General features: G+C 45.8%; 1 protein-coding gene across 8 annotated transcripts in view; it reads left to right on the forward strand.

Annotated features, from left to right (window-relative positions):
* The first annotated feature begins 130 nt into the window (after positions 1-130).
* The window catches only part of ZDHHC3 (zDHHC palmitoyltransferase 3), a 32,788-nt gene continuing 15,673 nt past the window's right edge, over positions 131-17,245 (forward strand). For 3 of the 8 annotated variants that reach the window (XM_080583533.1, XM_080583539.1, XM_080583540.1), the window contains exons 1-3: positions 1,727-1,914; positions 12,059-12,388; positions 15,035-15,159. In XM_080583533.1, coding sequence (XP_080439659.1) covers positions 12,083-12,388; positions 15,035-15,159 — 431 coding nt within the window. In that variant the 5' untranslated portion in view covers positions 1,727-1,914; positions 12,059-12,082. Of the gene's footprint in view, positions 560-1,726; positions 1,915-2,165; positions 2,398-11,094; positions 11,158-11,962; positions 12,389-15,034; positions 15,160-17,245 lie in introns of those variants that run through there. The other 5 variants (XM_080583535.1, XM_080583534.1, XM_080583536.1 and 2 more) reach the window with 5 other exon arrangements.

Below are 17,245 nucleotides of genomic sequence, written 5' to 3' on the forward strand. Positions count from 1 at the left end.
GCGGGCTGACAGGGGGAGGGCTCCGCGCATGCGCAGCGCCGCGCGCAGCGGGCGGGAAGCGGACGGGGTGGGCGCAGCGGCTGTTGCCCCCCCCCCCCCTCCGCCCCTCGCTGAGGTGATGGCGGGGCGGGGGGGGGGTTACCTCAGGGAGAGGTCCGAGCGCCCCCGGGCTTCCCCCTGGGAAGGAGTAATTAATTAAGTAATTAAAAGCGTGCCAGGCATTAATTACGGGGGTTGTTCTCTTTGAGAGCTCCGTGACGAGGGGCGGTTGGTGGCAGGTTCCCGTTCCTCACGCAGCTCTTGTGCACAACCTCCAGGCTCCCCTAGGAGCTCCCAAGCCTCGTCCTGATGCACACCCGCTGGCCAAGGCCTTGTGTGACCGTGCTGCCACGGCTCCTGCGGGTGCCTGCAGCCCCCGAGGCTCCTCGCTGCATTAAAGGGTGCTGGTGGCTGTGCCCAGCGCAAGGAGCACAACACAACAGGAGCAAGCCTGTGGTGTGGAAGGCGCTTGGGAGTCTCGCCCTGCAGCGCTTCTGGTGGGCTGTACATCCACTAGCAGGTGCGTATCTGGGATGCGTCCCACGGCTCACCTGCAGCGCCATTCCTGTACGCAGGGATCACGGCGTGGTGGCGGCTGACCCGTCCCCTGAAAGGAGAGCCGGCAGCGGAGCCTCGGGTGGCTCGCCCTCCCCACTGACCTGGGGAGGTGAGCAGGGCCAGGTGACAGCAGTGACCCTGTGGGAAAGGGGCCAGGGTCACACGCTTTCCCTTCGTCTGGCCCCGCAGAGCAATTTTTAGGTCCTAATATTCTGGCGTGGGAGGCAAACAGTGGGAAGTGGAAATTGGGAAGTGCCTTATAAAATTCCGTCCCGATCTGACCTCAAGTGTTGATGCAGGTGCACTGTGTGATTCCCAGCGAGAGCACGGGTACTGTGGCTCCTGGTTCTGCCTCGCTCACAGCTATAAATGCAAGCCATAAATGCAAGGGAAGATGATGGTTTTTTCCCCCCTTTCCGCTATCCCAGCCTGGAGCCTACCTAACGTGGGTCAAATCCTTGCATGGTTCAAAGCCCAGCGAGCCGCTCTGCACCATATACATGCAAACAGCAGTTTTCCGGAGGCTCGGGAATTCCAGGTCCGGCTCCCCATTTCCTCAGGGGTGGCAGGAGGCATCCTCTCCCTGCGGAGATTGCTTCTTGGTGTGTTTAAAATCCTTTTTCTAAAGAAAGGCAACCCCGGAGGTTATCAGACAGAAGGACAACGGTGTTTTTTCTAGGGATGGCAAAGCGGCGCCTTTCTGCCTAACCTCATTACGGTACGCGACAGCACGCGGTGGCTGAAATTAAAAAACCCCAGCCAGCCAGACCCAGCCCGGGGGGAGCCACCCGGCGCTCCCCGATTCACGCCACCACGGGCACCAGCGCCTCGCCCCGTGCTTACCGCCGGCGGTGGGGGCCGCAGCGCTGCCCCCCGGCCCCCACATTTCCCCAACCCCCCCGAATTTATCCCATTTAGCCCTCGGCCAGCCGCGGCAGCGCGGGCAGGCGCGCAGAGGGCAGGCGGGGCCCTGCGGCAGGCGGCCGGGCCGAGCCGGGCCGGGCCGGGCCGAGCCGAGAGGAGCCGGTGGCGGAGCCGCTGCCCGCCCTGTGCCCGTGCCCCGGGGCGGGGCGGGGAGGGACCGGGGCCGGGAGCGGGGCTGGGAGCGGGGCCGGGGCCGCCGCTCGCTTCCTGGTGGCTCCCGGCGCCGCCCCGCCGAGAACCGCGTGAGGGGGCCGGGGGGGGGGGGGGCGCCGCCGGGGCCGCGTGTGCGGGGCTGCCCGCACCGGCACCGGGACCCGCACCGGCACCGGGACCCGCACCGGCACGGCAAACGGGGCCGCTGGCAGCTCGCAGGGCGGCGGGGCGGCCTGCGGGGTAGGTGGCGGCGGCGGCGGGGCGGTGTTTACCGGGAGGAGGGCGGCGGGGGGGGGCCGCGGTGCTCCGGGAGGAGGTGGGGGCCCGCTGGGAGGGAGGGGACCGCGGGACGAGGCCCGGTGGTGCCCCCCCCCCCCCCCCGGGGGTTTCGGAGCCCTGTGGGGTGCCTGGGTCCCGGCACAGCGAGCGGGAGCTGCGTCTTGTGGCCAGGAGGGGTGCTGGGGAAGGAGGTTGCCCCAGCTCCTAGGGGCTGGGGTGGTGGGGAAGGAGCTTGCCCCAATTCCTAGGGTATGGGGTGGTGGGGAAGGGCCCTGCCCCAATCCACACGGTCTTTCGGGTGGGAAGGATTCGCAGGGTAAGGAAGGGCTGCCTGCCTCTGATGCCCAGTGTGGGAGATGGCAACGCTTCGGCGCGCACCGCGCTTTTCTCGCCCTGCGAAAGCAACACACACGGCTTTTGTAGAGCACCGCAGACATTGCCACGGTAAGTGGAGCCACGCGTGGATTCCCGTCTTTAAGATCGCAGCCCCGTGTGCGGCAAAGATCCCGTCCTTCAAACACTACGACTACGGTGCCGTCTCTCTGACGCAATAGTGTTTGTCATACCAATGGGAGCTGCTTGTGGTAGTAAGTTGTGGCTGACTCGTTGAAATTTAGGAGGTGCGAACCAGAAGCTCTGTGCAGGTACGGGTTTGTAACAGGGAAAATGTGAGGTCTGCCTAAAAACTGAGGGTACTTCTGCACCCCCAGCACAAACTGGGTATTGATGTGTTTCTGTTATCATTTTCAGAAGTATAGTTGCAGACAGGGTATGTATTTCTCTTTGAAATTGGCTTTTGGTAGTAGACGAAAGTGACAAAACGTGATTTAACCCAGCAGGCTGTAAGAAGATGAACGCCTGATTCCTCAGCAGATGTGCACCCGCTATGCCCAGGTAGTTGCGTGTCTTTGGGGAACAGTTTTCTTCGCCCCTGCAAAGGGGACAGGTGACAGTCTAAAGCAGCGTGCGTGTAGCCCAGGCAATGGTAACCCTGCTTTGGTGAATCCCTGCTGCTTACCTGGTGTGAGTTTGCTTTTCAGGATAGCTGGGTTTCGGTGTGTTTCAAATGGAACAGGAGCCAGCAGTGCCACATGGGCGATGTAGTTTAAAGCCATGCGTTGCTTTATTTTGGGGAAACTTGCTGGCACAGCCATGCTGTTAGGACAGTTCTGTGATTCTGTGGTAATGGGACATGTCTCCTGTAGAGGCGACCACAGTGTCGGTGATGGGCACCCAGGCTGATTCAGTCTGAAAACGGCTTGGCTGTAGCTCAGCTAGTTGCTGCAGATGTGAACTGAGTGAGCTTATGGCTGTCTCTGGTCTCTCTGCAGCGCAGACATGACCTTTTTCTTAGGATGATACCGTGGAATACAGCTTTTCTGCCTTTGTGAAAGAAGACAGAGGGTAATGTAGTATGTGACGGGGTTATAGAAGCTTGTTGTCGCTTTTTATTTCCCCTGCCCTGTGCTTAGCTGTCTGAAGCAAACCAGGTATGAATGATGGTACTCAGAATAACGTATTTAACTGAAACTTAAAGTTGCTGTGGAGAAAATGACAAGTTAAAGCTTTCCCTACGAGAGCTGCATGTTTCCTGGGTTGTGCAGACAAGAAGAAAAAAGAGCTGCAACTTGACTGGAGCTGCAGTGCAGCAAGTCTGCCAGTAGCTCTTTGCTCATCGTCCTTTTGAGGGAGCCCAAAAGGAAAAGCCAGCTCGCCTCTGCAGGCTGTGGGTGCCAAAGGCCTCCCCCAGCACCTGGTCCCAGCTGGTAGGTGCGAGGTGTTACGGGACGGGGCAGCCGTGCCCTGGCTCTTACTGCAGAGCAGCACGGGCAGGTGACCTCCTTTGGCCCGGAGCTGGGGGTCCTTGGGAGAGCTGCTGGCTGCAGCAGCAGGGTTCAGCCAGAAAAATGTTGGGACTCACCGCTCCATGCGCTCTAGTGGCAAGTAAGGACGCAGAAAACTCAAATGTTAATGCCCCGTGGGAAAGGGGAGGATGTTGAATGGGAGGAAACGCACGGCCCTTGTTGATGTTTTTGCTGCGAGGCTGGTGGTGGATGGTGTGTTCGTGAGGTGCAGCTACAAGCTCTGCCGTAACGCAGGGACCAGTCTGAAATGTGCAGCTTTCAGAAGTTACGGCGGATGGGCTCAGATGGAAGCAGTAAGATTGAAAATGGGTAATGTGAAGCACTACACTATTTAATAATAATTTAAAAATAAAAATGACAATGCGAGTTAGGGTCCTATTCTCCGCCCTAGTGGAAAGACAGCAGTACCATGCAGAGAGATCAGAAATCAGAGGGCTATAGCAGGGGATTAAAGGGAGATGGGAACGTGATACGCACCTTTGCTCTTTGCAATGACTGCTTCAATCACTGATGTCCAATACGGCGTAGGATGGACAGACAACACATCCTGCATTGCAGTTAGTCTGGTCTCCAGGTCTCGGTATTTCAAAGGATAACAAAATTAATGTTTACCCACACAAATCTATTTTTTGTGGAAAGAGAGATCACTTGTGCTTGCTAGTGCATCAGTGAGCAAAACAAATACTGGTTGCCAATCAAAAAGTTCTTTGCTATGTTTTAAAAACTTTAACGTGGGGCAATCTGAACCTGCAGGTTTTTCCAGTTCCCTGAAGCAGCACCATAGCTTTCTCGTAGGCTTACTCTTAACGTCATAAAGTTGGATCGTGATAGTCACAATTTTCATTTTAGGGTAGAGGTGATTTTTTTTTTGTCACTGTTTCATTAACGTGCTATTTTAGTGTGTGCCCTGTGTCTTTCTGTATCTGGTTTAGGTAGCTGCTTAGGTGCAGTACTTAGATTTAAAATCTAAATGCCTTCAAGCTCTCATACCTTTATCTTTGAAACTCCCTGATGTGGTAGGGAAGAAGTGTAGACTACAAGTGGGGGAATAAAGTAGGAGAGGCAGCAACTTGCTCATGCTTTTGAGGGGGGGCTGTAGCAGAGGCAGGCAAGAGCCAAATCCCGGGTCAGACCGAGTGAAAAGGTATGTCTGGTAGCTAAGGGGCTCTTTCTGCCGTGAAAGGTAATACTCTGAATATTCTTTAGACTGGGATAGTTCTGCCAGTGTCTTATTAGGAGCAAGATGAAGGAAAAAAAAAAAAAAACTCTGTTCTGCTTCTCAGGAAAATAATTTTAATGCCATGAAAGCAGCGTAGTTTTTAACATATATAACTGGTATTATTTTTAGTGTCTAAGCAAACCATCCTCCTTTAATTTCTTCTTTCCCTTTTTTCAAAAGGTTTACACTGGACAAATTGAGAGTTTAAATTCCCTTAATCCAGTGGATTAAATTCCTTTAAAACAATGGCTCGCTGTTTTAAGTCCTGAGTCAGCATCAAAATTGGAAAGCTGTCTAGAAGGCCAGGACAGCTTCTCCTGTCTCGTATCTCATGAGGCTGTCTGTTCACAATAACTGCAGCGCTGTGGGAAAGCGTGACATCCCCAGTCATTTTCTGTTTCCCAGTGCAGTCCTTTCTGCAAGGTTGTTCTGTCCTTCTAGTCCTTATTCCAGGTAGGTGATGAGGCCACAAGGGTGGCTTGTATTTGCAGGTTGAGCTCTAACATTTCTCTTTTTACATAGATTAGTGGCTCGCATGTATTTAGTCTGTCAGGAAACTGAGATTGAAGTGACAGAATTTCTCAATGGCCCTTGCAGCTCTGATAGTGAAAAAGTTGTGATTGTTCTGTGATGGTTCTTACTCAGTAACAGCTTTAGGAAGTAGCTGACATCTCTGCAGTGCTCTGGTCAACTGCTCGTGGAGATCGCTGAAATTGGGATAAGGCCAAGTCAGATCCAAGCCTGACCTTATTCTTTACTGTACTTCTGACTTGTGTCCCGTTCCTTCTTGTTGTCCCCATTTTGTCACCCGTCCGTAGTGGTTCAGTGTTCCCGTACCTTGGACAGTAACTTTGTCGTGTCTCTTCTTTGCTCCGGCTAGCAGCTAACAAGCCTTGCAGGTGGGGGTGGAATCATTTACCAAATAACTCAAGACTCGTAGGTGAGTCTTTATTGCATTATATTTTACTTAACACAACGTATATCTGTTGGTTAAACAGAAATGATAGGGGCATTAACCAGGAAACTGTTACCATCTGTCTAGAGAGACTGCGTATCACAAACATGCTTTTATTAATTGAGAAAACATGGCCTTATTTTCCTTACAGTTATACTAATGGAACTCCACTGACACTGCAGAGGTTGCTTCTTGCTTACAGTGATGTCAGTGAGAGGACTGGGGGTTTTGTGCCTTTTGAGGCTACCTCTTTCAAGCCCGTCAGCCTCAGCCCTGAGGATGGAGTTTCTAGATCTGACAGATGTCTTTGAGGTAATTTCCACTCCTCCCTGCTCTCCTCAGGGAAATGTTCCCTCTACATATTCATATTCCCATTCATACATATTCTTCAGGAATACACACCTTCAATTAAATCTTCCCTCTAATAAGATGCTTCCAATAAAAACAAGGAACAAACAAAACATCCCTCACCTCTTTAAGTGTGCTTTTAGTGATCCATTTTTACTAAGCTGTTGTTAATGCATGGACCCTTCAAAATAATAATAATTTAAAAAAACCTAGGTTATTCTTGAAAATAGTGAAATGACATTGTAAACAGTTTTCTAAACTGTCTATAATGCAGCTTAGTAATACAGCCACTCACTACATTTGTGTGTAGAAAACTTTGTACCTGTAGTACCGTGTGGTTTTATGTGCTCTCCTTCCCTTTTCCTAAGACAAGTAATGCAAGTCTATGCATTTAGCCTCAAAAATACATTTTTTTTAAGTCTTGTCACGTTTTAAGAATATTTTTAGTGGTTTTAGTATAATTGACATTCTGATCTCTTTAGGCCATTTTCATTCAGTATGAGAACTGAAACCGTGTTGAAATGGCACGACTTCAATAGCCGGAGGCTTCAGGTGAATCTGAGATGTTTGTGAGCACAAGGGTAGCTGGTAATGTAGTGCCTAGGCTGAAACTGTACCTCTCAATGTGCCTGAATTTCCAGAAGAAAAATGAAAACTTTTCTGCACCAGGCACAATCCTGTTACCCTGCTTCTGGGGCGGCTGGAGTAGGGTTGGCAGAACTGACTTTACACTGTGACATTTTGATCCCGGTACTCAGGTGGCTCGGCAGTGCAGTGTTAAGATCCCAGTGCCTGATTCTTCCCTAATGCTTTTGCCATCTTAACCAGAGAAAAACAGTTTTTAATCCTTTTTTTTTTTCACTATTTTTTAAACTACTGTTAAAATATTCCAATGGAAGTACAGCTCTCTATGAATATAAGCCTGCTTTTTTCAGTTGCCATTCACAGACCTGTTAGAAAAGTCCCATTGATCCTTCAGGGTTTTGTACAGCAGCGGCTGAAAACTGCCAGGCCGATGGATATCTGGATGAATCAGCAGGAGACTGCCAAAAATTCTCAGCATTCTCATTCCACTCCCGTTGATCTGATAAAGCCTTTCAGGTCTTGCAGAAACCATTAGGAAAGAATAGACAGAATATTGGTATTTCCTTATTATTATTCCTGCTAGAACTTGCTTTGGCAAGTTTTGACAGGCTTGTTGCTAGACGTGGACTACGTGAAATCATGGCAGGAGAAGCACAGGTAAATACCCTGTTAGTTAGAAGGCATACTTCCACTTCTGTTGCAAAGAAATATAAAATATGTAATGTTTTAATCAGTGTGATTTTATGTACAGAAAACTGAAATAAACTTCAAAATGACATCTCACAGTTCATATATATTTAAGTAAATATATACATATATATATATATAATATAGGTTTTAATTTTTGTTTTGTATAAGGGGATGTCCAGTGTATCTAGATCACCTAGTTTAGCTGCGTCATGAATATAATGTGACTGGTAACGTATGTTTGCTTCCTTTTGATGACAATAAAAAGTTAACTTTAGAATTATTTATCAGCTCTCAAAGTGCTGGCAGTGAGCCCTGGTTCTGTGTGTTACAGAAACTGTTCCAAAGTACCTCTTTAAAGTGAATAAAAGACCCGAACTGACCCTCCTCAAAAAGCTGAAATCCCTTCAAACTGAAGCCCCTTACAGGGTCCTCCCCTTGTCTGTCTATCTCTTGTTCAAGATTGTTTTAATAAAATAGGCAGGATTTGAAATTCACTTAGTTATTCTGACAAAACAGAACCTCTTCCCAAAGTTGAATGTTAATGAAGTTCTAATAGAGGAAATGGTTGCAATGTCTACGTGGTAATACTGCAGTTTTGCAAATCATACCGATGTGCTTGGCTTTTCCAGCGTGAGTAATTACATGAAAATCAGCGGGGTGACGATGATGGCGTCATTTTTGTGTACTTTTTATAAGATCAGGACATCAGGTAGCCTTCAGAAAGCCATTGGGTGAAGGCCCAAATCATACGGTAGTTCACTCTTAACACGTCATTCAGCAGTCGCAGGCCATTAAAAATAGATTTTAGGCATGACTTAGGTCAAAAGACAGTTACTTAATTTATAAAAGGTGTAATAGCATATTGTAAGCATTCATTTGGCAGGAAGTGGGTTTTAATTTATTTTGTTTGCATTTCTAATGTCTATATTACTTATGTCTTTGATTATTCCTGTAATGCTAAATGCCTCCCAGATTAAAAAAACAAAAAAAGGTTTTTGCTCTGACACGTCCTTAAGCTAAATGGATGTGTTTGCTGTCATTACATCTCACGCTTACCTGCCGGCCTCTCCTGTAGCCTGACACCATGATTAAGTTCTTCCCTTTCCTCGTTTACATAGTGTTTGCTCCGGAGCAGGAGCGACTGACATACTCCAGCTGGGGGTTGTAAATTAAGTTTGTGTGCGGGGTGATTTGAGGGCAGACTCACCAGGGCAAGCTGCTACCCCTGCCACAAGCTTCTTTATGTATGTATGTATGTAAGAACAAGGAATTTAAAAAGTTAGCCAGGCTATATAAAAGAGAAGCTGAGGCTCTGTGCTCCTGTAGCTTGACTCTAAGATACTGTACGCTGAAACATGGACGTGTGTATCAAATAATGAATGGTGTTTATGTAGTGATTACTGATTTTTCATTTTGTTGCCTGATGATGACTGTAAAGCCAGTATTAAATAACCAAGTGCATTAAATAACACATCTGTCCTCCAGGCAGAAGGCAGCGTTGGAGGCCTGCGCCGAGGCCTTGTCCGCGCTCCCTTACTGCTCCGCAGGAGCTGGGCCCCAGCTGCAGACCGAGGTGCCTCAGGGGTCCTCTCAGGTTCTCCTTGGACGGTTCCACAGCAATAGGTTTTTATTTTCCTTTAACTCAGTAATATTTCTGAGAGAACTTTCATCGGAGTGAAACCACTTCCTGTATTAGCAAGAGGTCTGAATTTTCTTTTGGCTGCTGAAGCGTGCTGTTTCAGGCTAAACCCGCAATTTTAATCAGCATGCACTTGTCTAGCTTTCAGTTGGTCTCTACTAATACCGACCTTAACGTGACTTGTCAGAATAATTCCTCTGTTAGATAGGAGTTTGCTTTTCTTGTGGCTGTTTCATTCCTTTGCTTTGGAAAATAAAACCTCAAGGGGGGAAAAAAAATGAAAAGCCTCACAGAGTCTAGGCAGAAAATCCTGGAAGTCTGTGTTCAGGACTGTCCCACCTGATGCGTCAAGCCTAAACTTTTAGTTTGAAAACTGAACATCTATATCACTGGTTTTTTTTAATGCAATATGATGTTACTGTCAATTAAAACGTAATTGTCAGGCATGAGTCTTTTATCAGATTTATTTTGAGCTGCAAAGCAGCATGACAATTTAAATAAGATTATTAATGCATTGAAGGTTAAACAGTTACGTTTGGGGGTGATTGAGTCTTTATAGACTTAAAAAGTATTTTGTGAATGTATAAATATATGCATCCATACACAAATAGTGAAAATATGGGGAAAAGGTATGGATTTAGTAGTAGGTGTAGGTTTAACTGAATTTAGGCCAGCAGACTGTATGGGTAGTCGCTGCTTCTGAAAATTATATGGCTTCTCTCCCTAAGTATCAGGTGTCATGAGGCTAAATTATAGCTGTGGTTAAAGTACCAAATAATTACAACTTGATATGTGAGTTTTGTGAATGAGATTTTTTTTTCTTGCCAAAGTAAACGAGACACGAGACACACGTGCACGTTTTTATCTTGATTTTTCTGTTGTGTGATATAGATATAAATACAAAGTTGGTATGCTCTAACATTAATCCATGTGACTTTTTTCAGACCCATAAAACATCCTGAATTATTTCACTTGGCAGCAAACTAAATGTTAAAAGCGGAAATACAAGGAAATACCTATTTCTCCTAGCTTATTTATACTGGTTATGCCAGAAAGAAAACAGTGTGGTTATCACCTGCTGGTCAGGTGTTTGCTTTCATAACCCTCCTGGTTCATCTGCTGCGTGCTAGCTAGAAACTGCGCTCCTGAGTTCTGCCTCTCTCTGTGGCAATAGCTGTTCCTTTTAAGTATCCAGTCACCTCTGTGTCACTTGTACTGAGACACACAAGCTCATCATTTTTGTGCCGGAGTTTAATTAATCATCCTGCTCATTAATAGCTTTAACTTTTGGCTGTGAGAGACTCCCTGTCTTGAAACAACACTTAAAAAGCCAGCTATCTTCCTTCTTGCTGTCCAGATAGGGACAACAGCATCTCCGTGTAGGTTGGTGGTATGCAAAGTAGAGCTTTTCCCCTGTACTCAAGAGAATTTAGCCATAAATGTTTTGAGAGAAGTTTAAGGTCCTGGATATGTTTGTGATCTTCTCACCACATTTCCTGTAAAATTTATCCATTTTGTCTAGGCAACAGCATTCATTTCTCTTGAACAGTCGAACACAAAAATAGCTTCAGTGTGAACTGTTTAGGCAGAAAACGTAACTAACTGTGAACATTGTCTCTCTTTCTCTGAATTAAAATGGAAAAATGCACTCTATTTTTTGAAAAGAGGTGAGAATAATGCTTACATGTCAAAATAGGAGGTGGCTGTTTGGGTATATGAGGTTCAATGTATTTGGTACCAAAATCATTGTATCCATTTTTGTAGAAGGTGGGTCCTTGCGCAGAGACCGTGGCGTTTCTGAGCCTTCAGAGCATTGAGCAAATATTTTTTTTTTTTTTAGAAGTGTCTTTTGGAAGAAGTCGCTGGGTGTGTGAAGAGCCACTTTCAAAGCGTAGCGTCCCAGGTGTGTGCTGACATTTGGAGTGGTGTAAGCTCCCAGCGCGGGCCGACTGATCCCTTGCCAGAGTTGTATGAGCACCTTTTTTTTTTTTCTCAAATGCTTAAGTTCAGTGGGAGTTACGCTGAAACTACAGCAAGGGAAGCAATTTCTGCTTCCACAATGGACCTTGCCGTCTAGGTAGGTAAGGTGCCTACAGAGATGGAGAGGACAAGGCGATGCAGCAAGTGTGTTGTGTTAGTGCCCATGTTACAGTGGAGGGGACTTAGCTGGGAGCACTAACGGGGAGGCAAAACAAACGCCATCAAGGGATGGAGCAAAGCTGCCAGGGGAAGGATGGCAGAGCAGAAGGCTTAAGAGGGACGTAAAGCCAAAGGAGAGAAGAGCACAGGGCTACTGCTTCAGTAGTTCCTGCCACTGTAACTCCTCAGTGGGTTGTTTTTGCAGTTTTAACCCCAAGGCTCCCTTCCCTTCCTCAGGTCTGATCCAGCAGAAGGGGACCCTGCCAGCTCTGCCAGGTCTTTGCTCTTTTCCCCGTGGCAGTGGCCAGTTCTTGCTTCAGCCCCAGCTGTGGCCGCTCCCGTCAGCACCCACCTGATTGCTGTGCTCTTCATTAAAATACTTGTTGCCTTTCCTCTGTGGGAGTGGAGGTGGCACGCTGCTGGATTTAATGTGTAATTAAGCAAGTCTTAAAAGCACTTAGAGTCTTCTGGGTAAGAAGTGTTCTGATAAGCGTGAGAGTCTGGTTTCCAAATCCATTATTTCTCATTGGATTTATTTGTCTTTTCTGCTTTTTTCAACTTGCTTTCAGCAATTTGGAGTTTCTCATGTGATCCCAGTACCGCCATGTGAAAAGATCGCTGCGTGCCTTGCAAAGCGGTGAACGCCGTTTCTGGTTCTCTTTCAGATGCAAGTATGGACATAATAGCCTATGATGCTTACTCCAGTCCACCGCTTCAGAGATATTGAAAGGAAACCTGAATACCTACAGCCAGAAAAGTGCGTTCCACCTCCTAGCCGCGCTTCCCTGGGAACAATGTGGTTTATTCGAGATGGCTGTGGTATTGCATGTGCTGTCGTCACCTGGATGCTGGTGTTCTACGCCGACTTCGTAGTCCTTCTTGTCATGCTGGTTCCATCGAGAGATTACGTTTATAGTGTCATCAATGGCACGCTGTTCAACACCTTGGCTTTCCTCGCTTTGGCTTCACATTTTCGAGCTATGCTGACAGATCCAGTAAGTATATCTCTCTGTACGTCTCGGAAAGAAAAAGGCAGTGTTTTTCTTATGTGATAGATGTTGGGTAACTTGTTTGCTGAGTGAGCGGCAGATTTAAATAACTTGTGTGTGTCAGCCTGCCGAGTGAGGCTGCTGATGTGCTATGCTAATTCCTCAGCCCACTCAAGTCAAACGCAAAGTCAAGGACCCAGCTTTAGATTTCCCCTCGTGTGAGCAGCTCCTCTCTTCATGCTGAGGAGGCGAGCGTTTCTCTCTGACACTGTTTTCTCACCGATGCCAAGTCTCATGTTTGTGGCTTGTCGTGTCTTGAGAAACAGCAAATCAGGAAAAGCTGGTTTTGGTTGTCTGCCTTGTCAAGTATTGCTCCAGCAGAATGGAGTAGAGTTGGTGGTGTTCTGAAAAGCCACGCTGCCACCTCTCATGCTGGTGATTTAGTGGAGTTTATTGGACCATGCTAAAACAAATATTGTGTGAGTATGCTAGGAGCTGAAAGTTTGTGGGCAGGCAGGGAGCATAAGAATTTTAGCAGCCCCTTGTAATGTGTCTGTAGGACATTGCCTTATTAGAGATACAGTTTATTACCATGATGCTTATTCTGAATGGCTGTGTTTGCTTATCAACCTCTGGACAGGAGATTCAGTTCAAAGCCCCATCCCCACTAGTCATCGGAAGGAAATACAAGCTTGGACTCCTCTTGGCCCCTTCCTACTAATTCTTCTTGTTTCTGTTAGGAACGACAGTGGGTGTCTGATACTCAAATTGTTCCTTTCAAATGTAATTTTTGACTTGAAACCTTGCATTAAAACTTCAGTGTAATATTTATATACTAGTTTTCAGCTCTCCCAGAAGCCACAGCACTGCAAAAATGTCTTGATTTGGGGTAGTTTGACAGCTTATGGTAAAGCAAAGGCTGACTTGTTGCATGCTACTGCTGCTGGACACAACTTTGAGCAGTAGTTGAGGCTCTGAAGCTTTTGGTCATTGGGCTGACAAACACAGGACTGTAGCAATTTATGATATAGTTTATGTCCTAAGGGTTCTCATTGTTGTTAATTATTGTACGTTGTGTGGCTTTAATGCCTGGGGACCTTCAGGTCTCTGGAGTTGTTTTGCAGAGTTAGCAGTAACTCTTGAAACAAAAGCTATATTCTAAAGCAGACGGGGCAAGCACAGTGTCAGAAACAGATACAATCTCTCTGCAGAGAAATCTGGAAAATATATGTTAATTACCAGCATGTGGTGGGATTTTTGTGTGTGGATGGAGAGAGCCAGTGGGATTTTGTCTTGTTCTTTGTAGAGACTTTAACGAAGAAATCAGCTAGACAAAATGGAAAAGGGAACATAAAGAGAAGGGATGCAGGGCATCCACAGGGCAGACGGTGCAAGTCTGGGGTGGAAGAGGCCGCTAGGAAATGGAGAATCAGGGGCACATCCAGGATCAGAATGGAGCAGAGAACGCTGCTGAGGCAAACAAATAGGAATTCTTATCATAAATTAATTAAAACCCGGATTCTTCAGAACTGTTAGGATGCGTCGTGCTTTTCAGGAACTGCTTCCTGCGTGTTCTTGCTAAAAACATACCTAGGGTTTTGAGTTTTGCTGTGTACTAAAAAGAGAGAACATTAACAGTAGCGTTTTGTAGAAATTGGTCACAGTAATATTTAAGTTTGCCGGTTTGTTGAGAGGTTTAAGTGGAAAAATACAAAGACTGCTCAAGAGAACTTTACAATACTGATTTAATGTGCAGTTCTTTTAGTAATATCCATTATTCCTGTTTATTGCTGTTGAGAGGTTGTACAGGTGCGTTAAAAATAGACTATTCCTTCAGAAATCTGTTAAAATGTTAAATCCCTGTTTTTATTTCAGTATAAAAGCCTAGATCTATAGAGATGCATTGTGTCAGTGTACCAGCAGTGATTTCATACATCAGATTTTGTGATATTTTTTTCTTTTGATCAAATTTTATGGCCATAGAAAGGCTGTGGAAACTCTTGAACTTTATGAAAACTTTTGAAAGTTCAGGCTTCTGCAGCAATTATATGTCACCTGTTTAAAGATATTGTTTTTAATGTGGCATTTGCACAAATAATGTTTTATCTAGTCTTATTTGGGGGGAGGATTCTTAGAAAGTGTGCTCCGTTTGAAAGTTAAACCCTGATTTGAATAACAAATACACAATGGAAGCGTAGCTATTAATACATGAGATGTTTATCAGCAACTGTTAATGTACGCAATGATACTTCAGAAGTAGCAGCTTCTAGTGGAATTAAAGCATCTGATGTCTCCAGTTTGTGACGTGAAACACTGGGGTGATAAATCCATTGATTGGTGTGAAGAGAGGGATAAGGATCCTTAAATATTTTAAGGTTACCATGTGATTACAAAAGGTTGATTCCTTAGGCGAGGACTTACTGGTGCTGCTTATGTTTTTTTAATTAAAAAAAAAAAAGTGATGTTTAAGTATTTGGTTCCATACATTAGGACCTTGTTTTAATTTCTTTTTCTTGCTCTTCCTAAAACTCTGCTGATATTACGGAAGTTTTTTATCTCTTTCCCTCCCCTTCCATAATTTTAAGTCATCTCTATTGTTCTGAGCACTCGTAATGTCCACAGGTTGATCTTCTTTGCTTTCTTTTTCCACAGGGTGCTGTACCCAAAGGTAATGCAACAAAGGAGTTCATTGAGAGTTTACAGCTAAAGCCAGGACAGGTGGTTTACAAGTGCCCAAAATGTTGTAGCATCAAACCTGACAGAGCACATCACTGCAGGTAAAGTCTTCTCTGAGAATTGCTCTTTTATCAGGTACGGCTGGACCTCAAGTGTTATACAGTGTGCCTGGATCTGAATTATTACTGGAGTGTGAGACTTGAGTGGTTAAATTGAAAGATTAGCAGCCAAATTCTGCTGCTGGTAGTGCCAAACACATTTAAGCTTCTCTGAAAAAATCTGAGGCCTTTTCTGGGAATTTTTCACGTACAGCAGGCTAGGGCCACCTCTTGCAAAATGAGAAACGCTTCACATAAAAGCTGCCTTGGCTTCAGACCTGTGATTGACACTCCGTAAATGTTCTCAATACTGGGTATCATGTAAAAAGAAAAAAAAAAAAAAAAAAAAAAGGCTTTAAAAGAGACTTTAAATGCCGAAATGTAGAGGAAGCCATAAAATGTAATGTCTTTGTAAGGTTTGTCTCCTTTTTTTTTTTTTTTTCTTTTTAACAGACCCATTTGCTTAATTGTAATTTCTATTTAGAATTGATATTTAAGTTAAAAACTAAAGTTTGGGTAACAGTGTGTGTATATATATATATTATTATTTTTTAAATAGTTCTTTTTTCCTCATTTTCTTTGAGTTCTGTGGCTTTGTTTTGTGCTTTGTGATAGATCAGTATGCCTACTGATCTGTCATGTCCTTTCTTTTTCTGTTAGGATAAACTTCTCTGAAGAGAGTAACTGGTAGTGAGCTTTTTAGTACTAAAGGCAGAGAGCAAAAAAAATAACTACTTCCTAAACTTTTCTTCTGCTTTTAAAACAAGCAAACCTGCTTTCCAGTAAGTAGTTAATGAGTTTGCACTGGTATCCCTTCCTTTTCTACCCAAAAACCAACGCGTACTGCGAGAGCTTGTATCATGGTTACCCCTGATTCAGGCAGGGATCTTGTGGGGAGGGGAGCACATGGTGCCGAGCTGAACGAACTCTGCTGTTTGTGTTTTTCACATCTCAGAGCTTTAGTTCACAAATTTGTTGTTATTGGCTTTTTATTTTAATCCAAATCAGGAGTTGGTTATTCAGTAGGAGCAATGTGATCGTGCCTATCACTTATTAATGCTACTGTAAAATCCCCTCTGACAGTTCGTCAATTATGAATGAAACTTCACATCTAAAATGCTGTCTTGCTGATGACTCACAGCACAGGCAAATGAAAAAAAAGGCTGTTTGGCTGAACACAAAACCTCATCTCCACAGACCTTTTTTTGTATGCTTTAAGTTAATTTTATAGACGCTAAGATTTGGGAAACTGATCCACTGAGCTGGTCTGATGCTGCTGAGAATCTTCAGTCAAACATTTCCTATAGGGTAGGGAGATCTGTTGGATTTTCACACACCAAGGTCGTGCAGGTGCATCAGCAGGAGGTATTGCTGGAGGGAATACCAGGGTGCTTTTTGATCCCCGTGCTATCTTGTGAGAGCCCATGCCCAGCAGACAGCTCCTTGCAGCATTTGGAAGCCGGGTTGTTGAGGGGGAGCGTGTCTGAGTACGGGCAAGCCCTGATGCTGACCGTTTTCAGCCTTAGGTTCTGTGTTTCCTTTTCCACCAGCTAGTTTCACCTTCTGTTTCCCGTCCATCCCCTTTTGGCACATTCACGCTGCATGAAGAGACTCCTCTCAGCCTTCGTTAGCTACCTCCTTCATGGAGCTCCTTGGTTTGGCTGCTTCAGGCTGGCCCTCAGGGGAGCTAGGGCCTAGGAGCAACTGGAGGGATTACTTTGGTACCCAGCCTGCTTCAGAGCCCCAGGGAAGCCTGCATGCATGCGCAAAAAAATGCAGACTAAATTAGACTACAGGGAGGCATCTTCCTGCTTTAAAACCACCTGCCTCCCTCTCCCTGCTTTTTTCCTTTTTTATTTATTTATTTTCCAGAACAAATAATTGATGCTTGTCCTGTGTCAGGCAGATAACTTGTTTTTACAACACCAGCTGATTTCACTTCCCGTGTATGTCAAAAATCACTTCAAGCTGCTTATTCTAACAAAACGAGGCTTTTCCTTGTTGTCCACTGCGTCTGGGGCCAGCAGGTAGCAGGGTACCTGTGCCTGCCCGAGGAGAAGCAGCCCTTGGCCTGGCCACCTGGTGAGAG

This window comes from Anser brachyrhynchus (assembly GCF_964034855.1).
Source record: "Anser brachyrhynchus genome assembly, chromosome: 2".
Classification (NCBI taxonomy): Eukaryota; Metazoa; Chordata; class Aves; order Anseriformes; family Anatidae; genus Anser; species Anser brachyrhynchus.